Below are 22,531 nucleotides of genomic sequence, written 5' to 3' on the forward strand. Positions count from 1 at the left end.
TAGTGGATAGTCCCAATTTGAGTGCCAATTCCTGGAAGAGCTCAAGCTACAGAGGGCCCTGTGCCTGGCACTGGAGTCTTGCAATAAGTGTGGTCTGGCCATGCTTGGCTGTCATGTATGGAACATTTTATGGATCGTCTCACACTGAATCTTTACAGCTCCTTGGGCCTCATTTTACAAATGAGACCTAGGAGATTAAGTAGCTCTCCAAGGGTACGTATGTGGGAGGGAGATGGTGAAGTCTCAGATGTGCAATATATATATGTAAAATATATATTTATATATATCCATGACACCCTACAGAGGTTAGAACCATATTGCGTTTGTTGGAGGATCTCCCCGTTGGAGGATATCTAAGGATATGTTATCTTTAGAAACTTTTTCTTTTAGAGACAGAGTCATGCTGTGTTGCCCAGGCTAGTCTCAAACTCCTGGCCTCAAGCCATCCTCTCACTTTGGCCTCCCAAAGTGTTGGGATCACAGGTGTGAGCTACCATGCCTGGCCAGAAACTACTTTTTTTTTTTTTTCTTGAGGCATCTCACTCTGTTGGCTGGGCTAGAGTGCAGTGGCACGCTCTCGTCTCACTGCAGCCTCCACCTCCCGGGTTCAAACAATTCTCCTGCCTCAGCCTCCCAAGTAGCTGGGATTACAGGCGAGCACCACCATGCCTGACTAATTTTTGTATTTTTAGTAGAGATGGGGTTTCACCATGTTGGCCAGGCTGGTCTGGAACTCCTGACCTCAAGTGATCCACCCACCTCAGCCTCCCAAAGTGCTGGGATTACAGGCATGAACCACCATGACTGGCCCAGAAACTACTTTTTTTTTTTTCTTTTTTTGAGACAGAGTCTCGCTCTCTGCCTGGGCTGGAGTGCAGTGGCGCGATCTCGGCTCACTGCAAACTCCACCTCCCAGGTTCACGCCATTCTCCTGCCTTAGCCTCCCGAGTAGCTGGGACTACAGGCACCCGCCACCACGCCTGGCTAATTTTTTTATATTTTTAGTAAAGATGGGGTTTCACTGTGTTAGCCAGGATGGTCTCAATCTCCTGACCTCATGATCTGCCAGCCAGCCTTGACCTCCCAAAGTGCTGGGATTACAGGCATGAGCCACCGCGCCTTGCCCAGAAACTACTTTTAACTCGTTTTTGGTAGCTAAAACATGGGAGCTTCACTCCGAAAAAGGCATTCTTGTTCAGTTAAAAGAGCCAAAATAATTATCTTTTATATGAAAAATATTTATAGTTTTTTAAACAAATTGCGTGTATTATCACCAAATAGAAAGAAGGAAAATGTGCTGTAACTGCTACACCTTAACAGTGTACTCTGTTCTCCCCTGCAACTCTTGCAGCCGGTGCATGTGTGTGCTCTTTGTAGTTGTAGCAGTATTATAGGAGCAGTTGAAAATCTAGTTTTACCAATTAACAGACAAAGTTACACAAATTTTTTTCCATGTAGAAGTATGCTCACATGCTGAAAGTATGTCAAGTTTAGTATATTGCACAACATATGGGATTATTCATTTTTTTCATTTATAACAATCTGTTTTTCTACCTCTGGCATAAAGTGGCTACACTGAATATTATTCCTGCCCTGTATTACCTGTGATGTATAAGTCTCAGACATGAACCAAGCCTTCTTTTGCAGTGAGAGCAAAAATCATAAGTATGATTACTTAAGAATTACAAGTAATCATAGCCTTTCACTCTCCAAGCTTGTTAGACCAAGCTATTCTTTGAGACTGTAGAATTAACAGTTCCACACCAGTTCCCTTCATAGAGGTGACAGCATGCAGGAGTGGCATTACCCCCGGTGGCAGCCCCTTGCCCTCCTCTCTGGGGACTGTGCCATCTGGGCAGTCAGGGTCGGCAAGGGCAGCAGCAGTCTCAGCACCTGCCAGGCTGTGCTGCCCACTGGCTTGAATGCCTGCACAGCTTTCCATAGCTATTGGGACTCCCAGACAGAAGCCTTCCACTTGTGACTACCTCATGAAATTTCTGCTATTTTTAAAGTTGGTGTTTTTAGGTTTTATGCAATTTTGCTGTTGACCTATGCTGAATTTGTAGAATTTTCACTTATGTCAGAGTTTGGGTTTTAAGTTGTTGATCATTACCACTTAAGGGTATTGATCTCTCCTATCTTATAAAATATGATTTCCGAATTACATATTTTGTATGTGTGTTGTTTTAAAGGAGCGAATGCTACAGTACAGTCATTTTTGTCCTATGCTTGTTGATTTTAATTAGTTTTCTGTGAGCCTGAGGAAAACATAGTATTTTAGGAAATGCAGTATAGCTTCCTAAACTTGATTGTCTGGACCTGGTTCAGATTCATTCTGGAGATAAAACAGCAGTATTAGTCCAGAGAAATATCCCTGTGCCTGTCTTTTTATCAGAAATTGTAGGCTGCCTGAGAAGGGCTCCAGAGGCCACACCTGACACAGGATGTAAAGTTGTCTACACTGGCTCACACACATCCTCCTCCTTCAACATTGCCTCAATTACTGTCTCTGGTGCAAGCCAGAATTGCAGGACCTTGTGTTCTGCTGCGCATACAAAGCTATTAAGTCATCATAAAATCAGTCTGCTGTTTTACCAGTTAGTGGGATGTGGCAGAAAGGGCCAAAGTGCAAACATAACATTTTTGTGTGTTCTAAGGGAATGAAAGCAGGCCCTAAAAATACTCAGAGCCCATGATTACCTCGCGTACGCAGACATAAATATTCTGGGACACTTAAAAACCAACTTGCAGCCACACAAGAGAACATTGAATATTAATTAATAAAACCATTTAGTGAGCAACGGAGCCTCGTAGTTGGCTCTGAATCTCACAATGAAATTGAACAAGAACTTCCAGGGATTTCACCTCTGAACTCCGATTTCACTGAAATGTAGATAATTTTAGAGTTAAATATGAAGGCCATTACACAATTGATCCAAGTAAACCAGCAGCAGTGGGGTAGTGACATCTCACTGTGTCTTCCAACAGTGGCTAGAAGTAAAATATTACATATGCCAATCAGAAAACTGGCAGGGAGTCTACTGCTAATACTAATCTTCGTCTAGAATTTGTTGTGTGTTCATTTTGCTGCCTATTTGCGGCTCTTCAGAGATGCCTCTCAGCCATAGCAGGTATTCCAGCTGTGCTGGTGGTGACCCCTGTGGGCTCCCACAAGTCAGCGAAGGTTCTAGCCAGAGGCATACTTTACTTTGCATGTGGGTACTTAATCTGGTGACACTTGCTTTAAAACTTAGTTTTCTGAAACAATTATCATCTTATAAAATATAAAAGCAGAGATTGTGTGCATTAATCATGAAAGAGGCCTATCTCCAATTCACTAAACTAAAACTTGGAAAAAATTAGATTTAGGAAGCTTCTGCCTACAAAGGCGAGACATGTATTGTTTCTCTAAGTCTCATCAGCAGCAGAAGCCAGAGAGCAGTGGCCTTCCTTCCAGATTCCTGTCCTAGGAAGTTTATCATTCTTTAGTATAAAAACTACACCAAAAGACAGTCACCTGCAGATGGAGTGAATCGCAAGATCCTGTTACAGCTCAGCTGTTTTAACATAACTTCAGAAATAGATCCCATTGACCTCTCCAGCCAGAAGTAATTCTATTTTAAGCACTATGCAGTAGTTACTGAAAGAGGAATGGTCTGAGTGATATATGCTTTTTGTGGATGTGGGATTTTTCTTGGGTTTTGTTTGGCTGGGTTGTTTTTGCTTTCCTGTGTTTGAGGGGTTTGCTAAGTGGGGCTGAACTTGAGCAAGGGCTGGGGAGTTGGGAGCCTGCTACAGAAGTAGGAAGAGATGCTTCTCAGTGCAAGTCCATGGCATGAGACACGTGAACCCCACATGCCAAGGCCTTAGCTTTAGGTACCTTCAACTCGAAATAGGTAAATGATGAAGACAGTTGAAAATACAGTGTGAGGCCGGACACAGTGGCTCACACCTGTAATCTCAGCACTTTGGGAGGCTGAGCCAGGTGAGTTGCTTGAACCCAGGAGTTTGAGAACATCCTGGGCAACCACATAGTGAGACCCATGTCTCTACAAAAAAAATACAAACATTAGATGGGCATAGTAGCATGCGCCTCTAGCCCCAGCTACTTAGGAGGCTGAGGCAGGAGGATCACCTGAGCCCAGGGAGGTTAAGGCTGCAGTGAGCTGTGGTTGCACCACCACCCTGCAGCCTGGACAACAGGAGACCCTGTCTCAAAAAAAAAAAGAAGAAGAAGAAGAAGAAAATATAGTGTGCCCCCCGCCCCCAATGCCGGTAGGAAAGAGTTACCACATTAAAATCTGTATTAATGTAGTGAAATCAAAAGTAAATAAGATGGTTTTCCTTTTCTAATACTTACTCCACATGATGACTCAATAAGGCAGGCAGAAGAAGCTCTTCTAAGGGAAGTTGCTGTGCAGCTTGAGGCCCATGGTCAGCTTCTAGAAAGGACCCCGAATCATTAACCCTCAAATAGAGTCCCCTGAATTTGGAACGGAAGTGTAAAATGCCCACCACGAAGACTTTCAGAGAAGTAGGATACTTTGCCATCTGACTATACTCTTGTATAATGAACAAATTCTTCTATATAAAGTTTTACTGTATAAAGACCCATCTTGATTTCAGATAAGAAAGTTTTATTGATCTTGCAACTATCAATTCTGCTCTGTTCCTCCATAAGCAAGTACCCAACCAATCATAGTAAATTTACATTAAGCTTAAAGGCTATTGGTATGAGTAAAAAAATTTCATCTCGTTAATATTTAGGTCAGGTTAATATTTAGGTTAGGTTAATATTTAGGTCACCTTAAAAAGCCAAGCACATAGCAAGCACTCAATAAATGCCTGATCGATTGCATTTTTAATCTTTTATCTTTTTTTTTTTTTTTTTTTTTTTTTGAGACAGAGTCTTAACTGTCTCCCTCTGTCACCCAGGCTGAAGTGCAGTGGTGTGATCTCAGCTCACTGCAACCTCCGCCTCCCAGGGTCAAGCAGTTCTCGTCCCTCAGCCTCCTGAGTAGCGGGTACTACAGGTGTGTGCCACCATGTTGGCCAGGCTGGTCTTGAACTCCTGGCCTCGAGTGATCCACCCACCTCGGTCTCCCAAAGTGCTAGGATTACAGGCGTGAGCCACCGTGTCTGGCCTAGTCCTTTATCATATACTCTAATTAATTACAGTTGGCCACTTTTCAACTAAACCTTTCCTCCCAAAAAGGACTGCCCATCACACTTACAAAGCCATGTAAATGACATCCATGGAACAAGCTAGAATTGATTTCTTATTTCATAGAGGAAAGAATTCCATCCACTGACTTAATTATCTGTAGTGCTTAAGATGTGATGTGCTTAACAGTGTTTAGTGAGAGAAAGATTCTCTGTTCCTTGGTCCTGTTTCTTGGCCTTTTCTCCATCTGCTGCTCATTTTTATAGCCAGCTTCCGGGTGCATGCCATATTTTCTCCATTCCGATGGAAAGATGAATGTATATTTTAAAATTGAATGAAAACTACAAAATCCTGGCTGTGTTTTATTATCCCCATCTTTGTTTGTCAATTTGAAGAAATTGAAGGGAGGTAACGATTCTAAGACCCCGTAGTACAGAAATATTCTGCAAAAAGCAGTAGTATTTGAAGGATCATTTTTAAAAGTTTAATATCAGTATTTTAAATGTAAGAAATTTGTTCTACCTCATCAATTCTAACTTTAAAAGAATTCCTATAAATTATTAAAAAGATGCCAAATTCATTCTGATGATAAACACTTAAGAGTAGAGATTGTTTTAATTCTGTGTACTTAAAATCATTTTCTATGTGCTGAAACTACTTGTTTTGTGTCAGAATTTTCTATTGCATTTCAGTTTTTAGCATCTCTTCTAGAACCTTTAGAGTGTCAGATGGTACATCCTAGTGTTTCTGTTAGGATGCAGATAAGTTGTAGTCTTGCAAGATTCAACTGAAAATGAAAATACTGGGCCAGGTGTGGTGGCAGGCGTCTGTAATCTCAGCTACTCCGAAGCAGGAGGATCGCTTGAATCTAGGAGTTCGAGGCTGCAGTGCGCTATGATCACACTTAAGAATAGCCACTGCATTTCAGCCTAGGCAACATAACAAGACCCCATCCCTATTAAATAAATATAAAAATGGAAATACTCGGTTTTTTCATTTTTTGGGTAAGCAAGTGTTCTTCCATTTCTTTCTAAGATTTTGAAATGTGATGCTTGCAAGTCGTTTGCCTTCTCCATGAAAATACTCACTAGACATTTCTGCTGCCTTTAAGAGGAATTTAAAATTCTTTACAAAAATCAATTAACTATGCTTACCACAATCTTAGTATTTATCCTTAGTTTTGACTTAAACAATTTGTAATACGTATTGCCTCCTCAAAGAGATGGAGGTCTAGAGATAAACAAATTCTAGGTGAGTTTATTATTTACCTACAGTAAATTAGTATTTTTATAGCTAATTGGGCTTTAGCAACACATAAGTTATTTTAGCTTCCCAAAACCTTGATAATTTTATTAGCTATGTTAATGTCTCTGATTTAATTTTGTCCTTTCAATTTGTAAAACTCCTTCTCCCAATATATATTATTGTCTTTCGTGTAATTAAAGTTAATATTGTAGTTAGCAATTGCCAGCGATAACTGGTTAGGGCTAACTCCCCTGTTATTGGTAACTATTTACATAATATATTGCTCAGCATAGAGCTTCTAATTTAAAATGATTTCTAGGTTGTATATCCTTTTGTTATTAATCCATCTTACTGCATTTTCTTAGAATAAAGAGTATCAAGGGAACTGATTCCATACTATTTTTAGTCAGAAAATTAATACATTTCATAATTAATGTTGTAATATCCACGTTGAGGCCAAACAATGTAAAATTGATGGTTAACTATTTGCATTTTATACTGTAAGCTTTTCTCTTGAACTGTCTCATGCTTTCTACAGTTATGACTTAAAATATTTACATTTCTGTCTCTGAGCATAATGTATCTGTATGAAAATTACAACTGCTACAAGCTGTCAACCTGACTATCAGCAGTGTCAGGTGAGCTTATGGCAGAAGCAAAAGATTAGAATTTGAAGCAAAAGATTAGAATTTGAGTTGATTTGGAAAAATAAGATTGACCTATGCAATATAAAATGTTTCTTGTACTGAAGAGTGAAGGGCATGGGGAAATCCTCCTTGTTACCTGGTGTCATAACCTCTTTTGTGCCTGTAGATAATACAGTTGGCCCTTGAACAGTCTGGGATTAGGGTTATCAAAAGTATAAATTAGGGCTTCCCAAAAACTTAGCTACTTGACCAGAAGCCTTATTGATAACAAACAGTCAGTTAACACATACTTTTTTTTTTTTTTTTTTTTTGAGGTGGAGTCTCGCTCTGTCGCCCAGGCTGGAGTGCAGTGGCTCACTGCAAGCTCACAAGCTCTCGGCTCACTGCAAGCTCCGCCTCCCGGGTTCCCGCCATTCTCCTGCCTCAGCCTCCCGAGTAGCTGGGACTACAGGCACCGCCACCACGCCCGGCTAATTTTTTTGTATTTTTAGTGGAGACGGGGTTTCATTGTGTTAGCCAGGATGGTCTCGATCTCCTGACCTCGTGATCCGCCCGTCTCGGCCTCCCAAAGTGCTGGGATTACAGGCTTGAGCCACCGCGCCTGGCCAACACATACTTTTTTATGCCTTCAGAGTTTTATACAATAAGATAAGCTAGAGAATGGAAGACATTATTAAGAAAATTGTAAAGGCTGGGTGCAGTGGCTCACGCCTGTAATCCCAGCACTTTGGGAGGCCAAGACAGGCGGATCACTTGACGTCAGGAGTTCAAGACCAGCCTGGCCAATATGGTGAAACCCTGTCTCTACTAAAAATTCAAAAATTATCCGGGCATGTTGTTGCATGCCTGTAGTCCCAGCTACTCGGGAGACTGAGGCATGAGAATCTCTTGAACCCGGGAGGCAGTAGTTGCAGTGAGCCAAGATTGTGCCACTGCACTCCAGCCTGGGCAACAGAGCAAGACTCTGTCTCCAAAAAAAAAAAAAAAATACACACACACATATATATATGTATATATGTAAGGAAGAGAAAGTATATTTACTATTCATTAGGTGGAAGTAGATCATCATAAAGGTCTTCATCCTCATCGTCACCATGTTGAGGAAGAGGCTGAGGAGGAAGGGGGGGCCTTGGTCTTGCTATCTCTGGGGTGGTGGAGGTGGAAGAAAATTTGTGTATAAGTGGATCCCTAAAGTTCACACCCATGTTGTCAAGTGTCACCTGTGATGCCACAGGCTTCTATATGCGTCTCTAACCTGTTTCCACAAGAGACCAATTCCTGAGGATGCTGTTGCAACAGGACTTGGCAGAGGAATGAAAGGGTTCCTGAAAAACCCTCCCAGAGTACCTATAGGAACTACTTTGATCCGTAATTCAAGTCTCATCTGCCTTCTAAGACAGAAACCTCAGATCTCCCTCGCTTGTGGGTGGTACCATGGGAACCATCTGCATTTTCCAGTTATGACTTCACCTTTATGTGTTTAATCTGCCGTCTTCTCATTTCTTTGCCCAGATAAGGTGATCTGTGTCTATGATGGTCAAAAGATAAACAAGAATAATATTTCAGTATATATTTGCAACTCACAAATTTTTCTTAGAATGATTTCTTTTATGTCATTACATATAATACAATAAGTAAACAAGCTTTTAACCATAGTTTTAAACTATTCTTCTAAACCCTACTGTGTTGCAAATGCTGACAATTGAATAGGCTTTAATGTTTAATGGACTTTTAAAGTTGTAAATGGGTAGAGGTCAGGAGTTAGAAAATGGCAATTTTTTATTTTTTCATTTTTTGAGACAGATTCTCGCTTTGTTGCCCAGGCTAGAGTGCAGTGGCACAATCTTGGCTCACTCCAACCTCTGCCTCCCGGGTTGCCAAAGTATAACTTAGGACTTCACAAAACATAACTACTTGGTTCCTGGGTTCAAGAGATTCTCCTGCCTTAGCCTCCCCAGTAGCTGGCATTACAAGTGTGTGCCACCACACCCAGCTAAATTTTTGTATTTTTAGTAGTGACTGGGTTTCACCATGTTGGCCAGGCTGGTCTTAAACTCCTGACCTCAAGTAATCCACCCACCTCCCAAAGTGCTGGAATTACAGGCATGAGCCACAGCATCTGACCAGTTTAAGAAGCTAAACAAGCCATTTGCAGTGACACGCCCCAGTAGTCCCAGCTACTCAGGAGGATTGAGTGAGCCCAGGAGTTGAGGCCAGCCTGGGCAACACAGTGAGTCACCGTCTCTAAACAAAAATAAATAAATAAAAAGTTTAAAATACAAAGCTAAACAAATCGGATTACATGTAATACATTTGCCTCCTTTAAGTTTTCTACTAAGGGCTATTCTAAGGATAGATTATCTTGAAATTATTTTGAAATTGAAAACTGAATTATATTTTTACTTTTCTGTGATGCACTTTCATTATTTTCTCTACCCCTTGGAACCTTTTTCAGTTTCATCAGGCTGGGGAGAAATGCCTCATGTTCACTCAAAGACTGAAAACTCTTGGGGAGAACCATCCTCCCCTTCTCCCCTGGTGGATAATGGCACAGCAGCGTGGGGGAAGCCACCCAGCAGTGGTAGCGGGTGGGGAGATCACCCTGCCGAACCGCCAGTGGCGTTTGGAAGAGCTGGCGCACCTGGTGCTGCCTCAGCCCTGTGCAAACCAGGTAAGCCTAGTGTCGTGCTTGCCCTGATCTGGCAATTTAGAAATGACTCAAAGTATTGAATTTTAAAAATTAGAGTTTTAGGATACTTTCCTCATTATATTTACGCTTTTACTACAAACCAAGAATCTTGGCCAAGCACAGTGCCTCACACCTGTAATCCCAGCACTTTGGGAGGCCAAGGCAGGAGGATCTCTTGAGCCCAGGAGTTCGAGACCAGCCTGGGCAGCATAGTGAGACCTTATCACTACAAAAAAAATGGAAAAATTAGCCGGGCATGGTGGCACACGCCTGTAATCCCAGCTACTCGGGAGGCTATGGTGGGAGGATTGCTTGAGCCCGGGAGGTTAAGACTGTAGTGAGTCATGATTGTACCACTGCATCCAGCCTGGGCAGTAGAGCAAGACCCCATCTCTTAAGAAAAAAAAAAGCCAAGATTAATTTTTTAAAATATTTGCCATGCCTGATACGTGAACACAAAGGCGGTTTTAAGAGATGTCCATGCCCTCCTTTTATAATAATACAAATAAATGCAAGAATCAAAGCAACCAGCATATTATGTTTGATTCTCCTGGTAATGCCCACACTACTTCAGCAGTATTCTTGTACCTGCCACATTAAGTAATTTAAACCTGCTATTTCACTGAGCAAGAAAGATAAAGCATGTCATCTTCTTGAGATAAGTTTTTGAAAATACGTTTTACCTCACAGCAGCCTAACGTATCTTGCCATCTTGCCCTGCTTTCATCTTGTCAACAGAATTCCACTTTGGGTGGAATTCGCCATGTTTGTTTTCAAGTTATTTATCCCTAAACAACTTGAAAAAATAAAAAAATTGTACATTTTCCTCCCATTTTGTGAAAGTGTAGCAAATTTGCAGGTAATAAATATCCTTGTAAATGTCCAGATTATGTATACCACATGGAATTCTTATAATATATGGGTGTTTTGCAATGTGATATTTGTAATATTAACATGAATATAAGATTACTGATTTAAATCTGATATTAAAATTAATTCTGGCTGGGCATGGTGGCTCATACCTATAATCTCAGCACTTTGGGAGGCCGAGGTGGGTGGATCACCTGAGGTCAGGAGTTCGAAACCAGCCTGGCCAACAAGGTGAAACCCCGTCTCTACTAAAAATACAAAACTTAGCTGGACATGGTGACGGGCACCTCTAATCCCAGCTACTCAGGAGGCTGAGGCAGGAGAATCACTTGAACCTGGGAGGCGGAGGTTGCAGTGAGGCAAGATCAGGCCACTGCACTCTAGCCTGGAAGACAGAGATTCCATCTCAAAAAAAAAAAAAAAAAACTAATTGTTCACATAACTGCAGAAACTTCATCTTTTTTGTTTTTGTTTTTGTTTTTGTTTGAGATGGAGTTTGGCTCTGTTGCCCAGGCTGGAGTGCAGTGGCACGATCTCAGCTCACTGCAAGCTCCACCTCCTGGGTTCACGCCATTCTCCTGCCTCAGCCTCCCGAGTAGCTAGGACTACAGGCGCCCGCCGCCTCGCCTGGCTAGTTTTTTGTGTTTTTAGTAGAAACGGGATTTCACCATGATAGCCAGGGTTGTCTCAATCTCCTGACCTCGTGATCCAACCGCCTCAGCCTCCCAAAGTGCTGGGATTACAGGCGTGAGCCACCGCGCCCGGCCAGAAGCAAAGTGCTGGGATTACAGGCGTGAGCCACCGCGCCCGGCCAGAAGCAAAGTGCTGGGATTACAGGCGTGAGCCACCGCGCCCGGCCAGAAGCTTCATCTTTTCTTTGGACATTATTAGATGTCCTAGATATTAAAATGCAACTTTATTGCTTTTATATTTTGTTTTTTTGCTAATGCTTGCTAGTGTGTTCCATATAGCCACCACTCTGCTCAAAGTATTTATTCCATTTATATTACTTTTTGTTACAAACCTAAAGGATAGGGGAATTTCTGAGTATTTAGATTCATGTGCCATTTTGAGGCAGTGTATTCTATCTTGAGAATTTTTCCTTGGAGGCACAGTTATGTGCCTATTCTGTATGTTTATCAGCATTATATCTTCATTAAAGACCCAGCTAATTGCGCTATTACCTAGTCTTTGCCCTTCTGCATATTCTTCCAAGAAGTGAAAATTTGGGGTAATTTTGATACCGAAAATCACTTTGTATTTTAAGAAAGGAGGGAAAAACAATATCTGAAGTGGAAACTCAATAGTCACTTTGTAGCTCCATCTGCCTAAGACCTCCATCCTGCTAGTCTATAAGCGTCTCCTATGGGCTTGTTAGAAATGCAGCCTGTCGAGCCCGACCTCCGGCCTGCTACACTGCACGTGATCCAGCTGACTGTCATGAGTGGGCAGGTTTGAGAAGCTCTGCTCTGTGTCACTGAATCCTCACAGGTTTGGATCGAGCAGTGATTAAGAATCAGACAGAGGTGGTCATTTCAGCAGCACACGTACTGAAACTGGAACAATACAGAGAAGACTAGTGTGGCTCCTACGCACAGATGAGATACAGATTTATGAAGCATCCCGTTACAGATTTTCCTGCCACTTGTGATGGCTCATGCCTGTAATCCCAACACTTGGGATGCTGAGGCAGGAGGACCGCTTGAGCCCAAGAGTTTGAGACCAGCCTGGGCAACATAGTGAGACACCATCTCTATTAAAAAGAAAAATTTTGCTGGATGTGGTGGCACATGCCTATAGTCCTAGCTACTCAAGAGGCTGAGGCAGGAGGATCACTAGAGCCCAGGAGTTCGAGGTTGCAGTGAGCTATGATTGCACTACTGTACTGTAGTCTGGGCAACAGAGCAAGACCCTGTTTCAAAAAAAGAAAAAATGTACAAATTTTAAAAACCACACAGGACAACGAAATGTTTTAGGAATCTACATTTCTGTAGCCTTTTCATACCATGTAGAGATTGCCACCTTCCCTGGTGGCCCCAGGATTTGTTCTTAGCATGTTTGTGTTTCAGAATGATCTATAGTTGGTTAAGAAAGTTTAGAACAGCACAGAGTACAAATAGCTGGTGTTTGAAGGAAAAATTATATACATATACATGTTTATTTACATATGTAGCAGAAGAAATTCAATTCTGAGATCTGGGAGAAATGAAGGCATAAAAAGGTAGATTGCAGTGCATCATTTGTCCCGCCTCCCCTAAATTATTTGTTATAGTGGAAGCATCGTCCGCGTTAGGAACGTGAATTTGATAAGTTCATGTTTGCTCTATTTCTAGCTTCAAAATCTATGCAAGAAGGCTGGGGCAGTGGTGGGGATGAAATGAACCTCAGTACCAGCCAGTGGGAGGATGAAGAAGGGGACGTGTGGAATAATGCTGCTTCCCAAGAAAGCACCTCCTCCTGCAGCTCCTGGGGGAATGCCCCCAAAAAAGGACTTCAAAAGGTAATGCGTACAACATTCTTAAAGATGGTATACCCTGAAAACCAAAGGTACTTCAAACACATTCAGTATCCAGTTAATCAGATGAAAAGATAGACCTGAGGTTCTCAAAGTAGTCTTAGGACCCTTGGAGGTCCCAGAGACCCTTTCAGGGGAGTAAGCAAGGTCACAACTATTATCATGCCAGTACTAAGACTGTCTTATTCATTTGAAATCTCTCTCCAGCATAGGGTAGAGGTGTCCAGAGATCTTTATTATAGCAGAGAATGTGCAGAAACAGACATGAAAATCCAGCCATTTATCTTAAACCAGACATAGAGATTTGCCAAAAGGCAAAACAATGCCACCCTTCTCATGAAAAATTAATTACTTTTTATTTAAAAATGTTAGGTTAATGTGTAATGACTTTGTTATTTTTAAACAAAATATTTTTAAATTTTCTCAGTTTTAATTTCTAATACAGTAAATAGCAAAAGACACAAATCATATAAACAAAAGTTCTTTGGGATCTTCAGTCTCTAAGAGAGTTTTATAGGGTCCTAAGACCAAAAAGTTTGAGACAGATGGTTAAGAAGTCTTAAAACAGATGGGCAGGCCGGGCACAGTGGCTCACGCCTGTAATCCCAGCACTTTGGGAGGCCAAAGTGGGTGGATCACTTGAGGTCAGGAGTTCGAGTCCAGCCTGGCTAACATGGTTAAACCCCATCTCTACTAAAAATACAAAAATTAGCTGGGCGTGGTGGTGGGCGCCGGTAATCCCAGCTACTCAGGAGGCTGAGGCAAGAGAATTGCTTAAACCCGGGAGGCGGAGGTTACAGTTGCAGTGAGCCAAGAACGCTTCACTGTACTCCAACCTGGGCGACACAGCGAGACTCCTTCTCAAAAAAAAAAAAAGACACAAATGGGCAGTCATCTAGAAAAAATTGAGATACACATCTCATATATATGTGAGATACATGAGACGTGTATCTCTTTTTTTTCTGGATGACTGCCCATTTCAGTCCACATTCAGCATGACTGAATTTCAAGTAGGTCACAAATTGAAATATTAAAAATATAAAAATGTGAAAGAACATTAAAAACAATTTTGGAGTCAGAGAGGCCTATCTAACTATGACCAAAATCTAAAAGGCATAAAGGAAAATCTTTTGCGTCAATAGATAAATATAAAAACCGTACATGACAGAAAATACCATAATCAAAGTCAAAAGAAAAATAGCAAACTGGAAAAATATGTTTATAACTCATATCATAGAGAGGGCTGATCTCCCTGATACGTAAAGTCCTAGAAACTGATTAAAAAAAAAAAAAAAATTCAGCCAGAAAAAAAAAAAATCACAGAATGTGAAGAGTAGCTGGTCCACAGAGAAGGAGCACCAGTGGTCCTAGACACAGACTCACAGGAAGGCAGTGCAGTTCCAGACAGCACTCAGAGATGCCTGCCATTTTTCATCTCTCAGACCTGCAGAAAGCCAACATTTTGATTTTTTTATTTAAAAAAAATTTTTTAGGGACAGAGTCTTGCTGTGTCACCTAGGCTGGAGTACAGCCTTGAACTCCTGGGCTCGAACTGTCCTCCTGCCTCATCCTTCTGAGTAGTTGGGTCTACATGTGCATGCCACTCTGCCCAACTAATTTTATTCTTTATTTTTTCTGTAGAAACAAGTGTCTCACTTTGTGGCATTTATACAGTTTTGTATTGCAGCATTTTTGTAGTAAAAAGATAAAAATGGTTTAAATGTACTTTGGTGGAGTAACAAGTTAATTGTCATTTCTACATTATGCAAAACTATTTAAAAGGAAATTCTATATATGTATTGATATGAAAGGATCACTAAAGTACATTGTTAAATGAAAAGCAAGGTGCAGAAAAACATGTACAGCGCACACCCTATTTTGTGAGGTAGGAGGAAGAAAACTGTGCGTGTGTGTATTTGTGTGTGTGCATGCATGCACACATAGTGTATTAGCTTCTACAGAATGTTCTAAATTCTCTGGAAGGGCAAATAAGAAACTGCTATGAGTAGTCTCCTCTTGGAGAGAACAGGAACTAAGCAGATGGGGCGGCATGAGATGAAAACTTTCTTTATACCTTGTTTATGCTTTTGAATCGTGTGAAGGTATTCATGTTCAAAAAAATGTAGTTTAAAAAAGCATTCAGTTAATAATCGGCAGAAACCAGAAACTAAAATCAGAGCTTTCCGCTCATGAGTAGTAGAAGTGATTACAGACATCAGAAAGAACCTTTTTTACAGTTGGGCTGGCAAATAATCCAGTTAACGATGGGACCAAAAATACCAAATTGGTAAATTAAAATATTGGCTGATCTGGCTCTGGCCGCATAGTAATGATTAAAATAGCCCCCAAATAAGCTAGTTCCTTGAGGAAAGAAAGCCTGTTTGTAGAGCTCCATGTGCTCCATGGTATAACTGTGGCAGGCTCAATTGTGAAAAACACTATGAAGAATATTTTTAGAAGGGGATTTTTTTCATATTATGATAATGCATCATCAGAACCTTTGCATTTATAGGCTCAGAGGGAATGTTTTGTTTTGTTTTGTTTTTGAGACGGAGTTTCGCTCTGTTGCCCAGGCTGGATCGCAGTGGCGTGATTTTGGCTCACTGCAAGCTCTACCTCCCAGGTTCACGCCATTCTCCTGCCTCAGCCTCCCGAATAGCTGGGACTACAGGTGCCTGCCACCACGCCCGGCTAATACTTTGTGTTTTTAGTAAAGACGGGGTTTCACCGTGTTAGCCAGGATGGTCTTCATCTCCTGACCTCATGATCCACCCATCTCGGCCTCCCAAAGTGCTGGGATTACAGGTGTGAGCCACCGTGCCCGGCCAGAGGGAAGTTACTGAGAAGCCTCCTGGCTCCTCTGTGGTGCCATGCCCTCCCCCCGACACTGCTCTTTCTGTAGCTGACCTTTTTCCTCATCCTCTCCTTCACTGACATTTTCCTCCTTACTCGTTTTCTCTACCCTGTGAGCTATACGTAACAAATAGTTAATAAAACTAACAGGTTTTTTCTCTCTTTCTTCTTGCTGCCTGTTTATTCATTGGAATAAACCCCCCTCATTTTATCATTTTTCAGAATAAAGCTCAGAAAAGGGCAAAAACTGTGTAAATAATTTTTAGTAAACTTCACACAGGGCTATGTTCAAGGGAGCACTTAGAATTATTGGATAGTAAAAATAATATATATTTGTGATGAACTAAATTATCTGGGAAAGAGAAATAATTATCTTGCTTTTTTTAAGTTCATAAATTGCACACATATACCAACCTGCAAATGTACCTTGATGCTTTCCATAGTAGTAGCCATGAAATACTGTTAGAGAGTTTCTGGAATACAGCATTATTCAACGTTAATACAAAAAGATCCTGTGACTTTTAAATGACCCTGAATTTAGGCTGTCTCCTATTTCTGGAAGAAATGCATTAAAATATAGCTCATGGACTTTCCCCTTTCCCACACTTTGTTCCAGGGCATGAAGACATCTGGCAAGCAGGATGAGGCCTGGATCATGAGCCGGCTGATCAAACAACTCACAGACATGGGCTTCCCGGTAACTGCTGTCATATTTTACTGCTACCTACCATGCTTCCCGAAATGAAATGCGCTGATTGTTTCCTCTCCATGTTTGCTCTGTGTGTCAGAAGGCACCAGGATTATTTGAGGAATGAGATATTGACATCATCTAACTCTTGAATCTCCTTTTTACCTGGGTAGTTTGGGTTAGGGATCATTGCTTTGAACTACAGCAAAGACCCACATAATTTCTGTCAAAAAGGGTGTGAGAGCCTTTTCCTAGAAAAGAAAATGCTGTTTTTTTGTTTTGTTTGTTTGTTTGTTTGTTTGTTTGTTTGGAGACAGGGTCTTGCTCTGGCACCTAGGCTGGAGTGCAGTGGTGTGATCAAGCAATCCTCCTGTCTCAGCCTTCCGAGTAGCTGGGACTACAGGCGTGAGCCACCATGCTCGGCTAATTTTTGTATTTTTGGTGGAGATGAGGTTTCACCATGTTGGCCAGGCTGGTCTCGAACTCCTGGGCTCAAGCAATCTGCATGCCTCGGCCTCCCAAAGTGCTGGGATTACTGGCATGAGTCACTACGCCCAGCCAGAAAATGCTGTGTGATTTTTAATTTTCATTGGTTTTATACAGTTTTATGTTTACTTTTAATTCATAATTAAAAGTGAATTTCATTAGTGTATAGATATATTGACAAAGATCACAAAAGAAAACTTGGTATAAAGTACTAAAGTTTCATATCCAGAAAAAGTATCCTAACCAGACCTGCTTAGTTCCTAAGTTTCTAGTCATATGTAGGGAGAATTCATATTGCAGAGCGTTCCCCTGAAAATACCACAGTCTGTTCAGTTCCTGAGATTGGATGGCAGTTCAGATGACAAGGAATGTTGCCCATATTCGCCATGTATTCCCTTCATGTGCCTTTTTTCAAAATCCTTATTCAAATGAATGTTTATATTTTAATTACTGTAGATGCCTTTTAAAAAATGAGTCCAGAATGGCCTCCATGTAGAGGAAAAACCCCATCCTTCACATTGGGCACAGGCCCTCTGCATTGGGCAGGGCATTGTGTTGGTGGCCCAGGCTCTGCCTGTGTGAGTGGGCAAGAGGTTGACCGTGGCCACAGCGTGTCCTGATTTATACTGTCTGAGTTATCATGGCACCCTAGCGGCTTCTATCATCCCCTGAGATTACTGTGTTCCAGTCATAAATTATCAAAATGAATCTACTTGTTTTGTTTTTCTGTTTCTTAGAGAAAAGTTGTTGATGATAGAGCCTAGAGTTGATGAAGTGAGAAGTGAAGCTCTGCACTCCAACAGTGACTGACATAGTTGCTGGGACTAGAGAGAGGCATGGAGATGGGCCCATGACAGGAATCCTGTCCTAGGAGAGCATCCTGTCCTCATGGCAGGTGTCCTTGTCTGTGGCCCTGCTGTCTTGGCATAGATTGCATCTTTATGTAATCAGTGCTACTCAGTGTTGTACAGAATGATTTTAGGACCAGACACGGTGGCTCACGCCTGTAATCTCGACACTTTGGGAGCCCGAGGCAGGAGGAGGACCACTTGAGCCCAGGAGTTTGAGACCATCCAGGACAACATGGAGAGAACCTATCTCTACAAAAATAATACTAATAGTTACATTTTTAAAAAATGAAAATGATTTTAGGAGTACTTACAGGGTTTTACTGTCACTCTGCATTTTGTTTCCAAAGTGTTAAATACACATGCTTTACTTTGAAAATCAAGTCAATACATTTTCTTATTACAAGTATTTTTAATTCAAAAGACATTGTCTCTAACTTCAACAGTGAAGAAATGTATTTCCAGTTCCAAAACCTAATAACTATGTCTTTAAGTTGATAGTAATTAAACTATTTGTAAGCTTTCCTTCTGTTAATTAATGTGCATTAATGAAAACTCTGTTTTCCTACTCAGAGAGAGCCAGCCGAGGAGGCCTTGAAGAGTAACAATATGAATCTTGATCAGGCCATGAGTAAGTCATACAACATCCTTTTTAAAAAGGTACCCAGCTGTGAAGTTTTACTTTCCAGAAGCATTTGGTTGTAGTCATGGTTTAATGGTTGAATATGTCCTGGGTAGACAGGACCAGGCCACAGTGAAAGAGCAACCACACAACAGGCTGGAACCACAGAGTGAGTCTCTAGGGACTAGTGGACTTTGGAGCCGAATCGCCAATACCGTAGTTGAAGCATGTTGGCTTTTCTCAATATTTTCCCGTATGTTTTAAAGGGAGGTAATAATGACACTCTGAGAGACACTGGAACCACACACTGGACTTCAGTGGACGCTGAGTGCGTTCCTCATGCCTTGCCCCAGAGTGGACTTGCCTAGGGGCCAGCAGAAGCGTCGCCTTGCTGGTTGAGCACCAGCTCTTGTTGAGAGATAAGATTTTCTGTCAAGGAACAAGCAACCCTAGTTCTGGAGCTGCTTTAAAAGTAATAATAATGTTAAATATTTACATTTAAATATAGTTGATTCTTATTTTCTTGGTGGTTATGTTCTATAAAGTCACCACAAACACTGAATTAATGAATACTGAACCAGTGTTCCTAGGAGACATGGGGTTGGGTTCCTAGGAGACACAGGGTTGGGTTCCTATGAGCCTTTGCTCACAACATTTTTGTCAACCAGTCAATATATAACCTTGTTTTATATGTTTTTCTGTTTCAAGACACCTTATTTAATATTGATATATATTTCTCACAAGTAATTATATGCCATATTTGTTAATACTAAAACATTAACCAAGAAGGGTGTACCATTTTTCTGACCCTGGATAATGTGACCATAAATTTATTTGGCTTTCAGACTCATAACAATGCCGTCCACTACACTCATGAATCCACAAATTTAGCTTCTTTTCCATAGCTCTATCACATGCCCAGATGTTACTTGAGTACTTCTGAGCAGCCTCACATACAGGTCAGTGAATTTTCTCTTCCTTTTTCTGGATGTACCATGTCATTGATTCATGATCATTGAACTCAGGGCCAACAGTGCTTTAACTCATGCCTACATGAAACTTACCTGACACACATACTTCCTCCGTAAGGTGCTTTACTGCCTTCTTGAGCTTAAAAACACAAGACAGCACCTCAGCCCCACATGGGGGTACCATTTTAAACACCAGCATCCCTGCAGAAAGCACAGAAATACGAAAAGCATGACAATAAATGAACGACAAAAAGGACGCTTCTTTACAGCTTGAGATCTGAGGCTCAACCTGAACTGGGAACATGAATGTTGGGCAACTCACATTTTTTTGCCAATCTGCACATGTCCACAAATAACCACAAAAGTGCTGCAATTATCGATTTGGGGGTTACAAATTTTAGCAAGTAGGACAGTTTTACAAGTACAGATTTCATGAATAATGAGGATAGACTGCAGACTGTCTAATCGTGCACGTGCGACATGTGGTGCAAACTGCCAGGGTGGGACAGAGCAGGGTGTGCTGCAAGAGGTGAATTCTAACTCCCTAGAACTGTGGAGCAGGATGGAGGGTGGGCCAAACACACACTAGTCATTAAGCCAACAGAGCCATGAGAATAGAAACAGTGTCTGTTTTGCACAGTATTGTATCCCCCACATCTGGAAGAATCCTTGCAGATACAGGACTCGGTGAATGGAGAGGCACAGCCATGAAGTAGGAGAGGAGCTGTTGCAGACAGAATAATCGGGAAGGCCCCTGCAAGAAAGTGACCATTGAGTTCACCAGAAATGAGGAAGCAAGCTGTATAGAAAACTAGGGGAGGGAGTGCATCCCAGGGAAGAGGACAAGCCGAGCCCCTGAGGACCAGCCATGGCTGGTGTGGCTGCTGCAGAGAGAGCAGAGGAGCGGCAGGGCCAGATCAGAGAGTGCAGGAGCCATGGAAGGATGCACGAGACCAACCCCCATCCCCTGACCTGAATCCTTGGCAGCCCCTTGTCGGGCTCAGCCCTAGCAAAGCCAAGGGCTGTCTCTGCCCCTGGCTTCCCTGTGTTTAAAGGGGTGGAGGGTCTCCATCCCTCCTTGAGGCCTTAGCTGGTGCCTGTCTTGTGCTCAGCACTCACTTGTTTTGTTTACAGCGTTGCTTCTGTTTGTTGTGCTCCAGGCGCTCTGCTGGAAAAGAAGGTGGACGTGGACAAGCGTGGGCTGGGAGTGACCGACCATAATGGAATGGCCGCCAAGCCCCTCGGCTGCCGCCCGCCAATCTCCAAAGAGTCTTCCATGGACCGCCCCACCTTTCTTGACAAGGTATGAATATAGGTGGTTTTTTGTTTTTGCTTTTTTAACAAGAGGAGTTTTTCATTTCAACTGTGTCCTTAATACAAGCCAGATTAAAAATTTGCTGGACTGTAATACTTAAATGACTTTTGTCCATTTTTTTCTAACATTATGAATGTTGAACTCAAAGAAGGGAATGTCGTATTTCATGTGATGTTACTGAGAATGAAAAAGACTGGGATTGAAAATAGATTTTCATTTTTATTGTGTGATCTTGGCTGGTTTTCTGCTTCAATTTGTCCAGTGGGCAAGGATCATCAGATTTCCATTTTAAAACACAAATATCTCATTTTAAAAACACAGATCTTCCCTTTGGAAATGATGTGTTACATGTTTATCCTCAGGAAAAGGGATTGGAAGTGGTGGGGCTTGGGCACCCATCTCTGGCTGCCCCTTGTCAGTTGGCCACATGAGTGACCACAGCAGGCGTCCGTGGAAAACTCCCTGAATGTTTAGCAAGTCCAGTCACAGCTCAGTCCCCAGTGTTGTCATGTAATGATGTCCCCACTCCAGACTGGTGTGACTACAAAGCGGAGAAAAGCATTGCACTAAATTCAATGCAAACATTGAGCCTTGAAAATAAAATTGAAGGAAGGAAGGACACATTTAAAAAAAAAAATCACCAATGAAAGGAGCCTGGATGTGGTGGCTCACTCCTGTAAACCCAGCTGAGGTGGGTGGATCACCTGAGGTCAGGAGTTTGAGACCAGACTGGCCAACATGGTGAAACCTCATCTCTACTAAAAGTACAAAAATTAGCGAGCATGGTGGCACACGCCTGTGATCCCAGCTACTTGGGAGGCTGAGGCAAGAGAATTGCTTGAACCCGGGAGATGGAAGTTGCAGTAAGCTGAGATCGTGCCATTGCACTCCAGCCTGGACAAGACAGCAATACTCTGTCTCAAAATAAAAGAAAAAAAACAATGAAAGGAAAGGCTCACAAGCAAAGAATATCAGAGATGGGACTTGATCTTACTCTCAGAGTCCTCCAGCACGTGATCTGCTTCAGCTGCAGCTGTGGGGTAGCCCAGGGTGAGGCTCACATCCTCGTCCTCGTCCTCGTCCTTCCCATCGCCAGTGTGGACAGAGTTCAAACTCATAATGCCCAGTGAAATTGGAATTACAGATAAATAATTTTTGAAATCATACTAAAAAATTACTGTTCATCTGAAATTCCAGTGTAACTCAGCATCATATATTTTTATTTGCTAAATCTGACAACCCTAAATTGGGACCCTGACATTTAAAATATGGGATAATGCACAGGCTGGTTGTGATGTTAGCTGACATAAATTTGCAAAAGACCTGGCACATAGCATGACCTCAATAGATGTAAAAAAATAATAATAATAATAATAATAAGGTTCTATCTTTTATAACTTACTTTTATAACTCACCCTCTTCTTAGATTACACTCTATGAAACTGCTGTGTTTGTAGGTCAAAAACAAATGTCACAGAATTCAACCTATGTATACCTACAGCTTTGGTAATAACTTCTCAAAAAGAATCTGTTTATTTGAAAATGGTTGTAAAGTGCTTGTTGCCAATGCCTCCCATCCTTCCTCCGTGTTCCTACCTGTTAGGAGCCAGTAGTTAGG

The 22,531-nt window shown here is 41.7% G+C and overlaps 1 protein-coding gene and 1 non-coding gene across 26 annotated transcripts in view; both read left to right on the top strand.

Annotated features, from left to right (window-relative positions):
- TNRC6C (trinucleotide repeat containing adaptor 6C) overlaps window positions 1–22,531 on the top strand; it is a 159,051-nt gene that overhangs the window by 103,115 nt on the left and 33,405 nt on the right. For all 25 annotated transcript variants that reach the window (XM_065532069.2, XM_045375757.3, XM_065532073.1 and 22 more), the window contains 5 exons: window positions 9,512–9,727; window positions 12,949–13,115; window positions 16,600–16,680; window positions 18,579–18,636; window positions 20,759–20,901. In XM_065532069.2, the coding sequence (XP_065388141.1) occupies window positions 9,512–9,727; window positions 12,949–13,115; window positions 16,600–16,680; window positions 18,579–18,636; window positions 20,759–20,901 (665 nt within the window). The remainder of the gene's footprint in view (window positions 1–9,511; window positions 9,728–12,948; window positions 13,116–16,599; window positions 16,681–18,578; window positions 18,637–20,758; window positions 20,902–22,531) is intronic.
- Window positions 12,142–12,253, top strand: LOC123569590 (U6 spliceosomal RNA). The gene has a single exon (XR_006693407.2). It is a non-coding gene; the product is annotated as a U6 spliceosomal RNA (small nuclear RNA).

Source organism: Macaca fascicularis, chromosome 16 (assembly GCF_037993035.2).
Source record: "Macaca fascicularis isolate 582-1 chromosome 16, T2T-MFA8v1.1".
Classification (NCBI taxonomy): domain Eukaryota; kingdom Metazoa; phylum Chordata; class Mammalia; order Primates; family Cercopithecidae; genus Macaca; species Macaca fascicularis.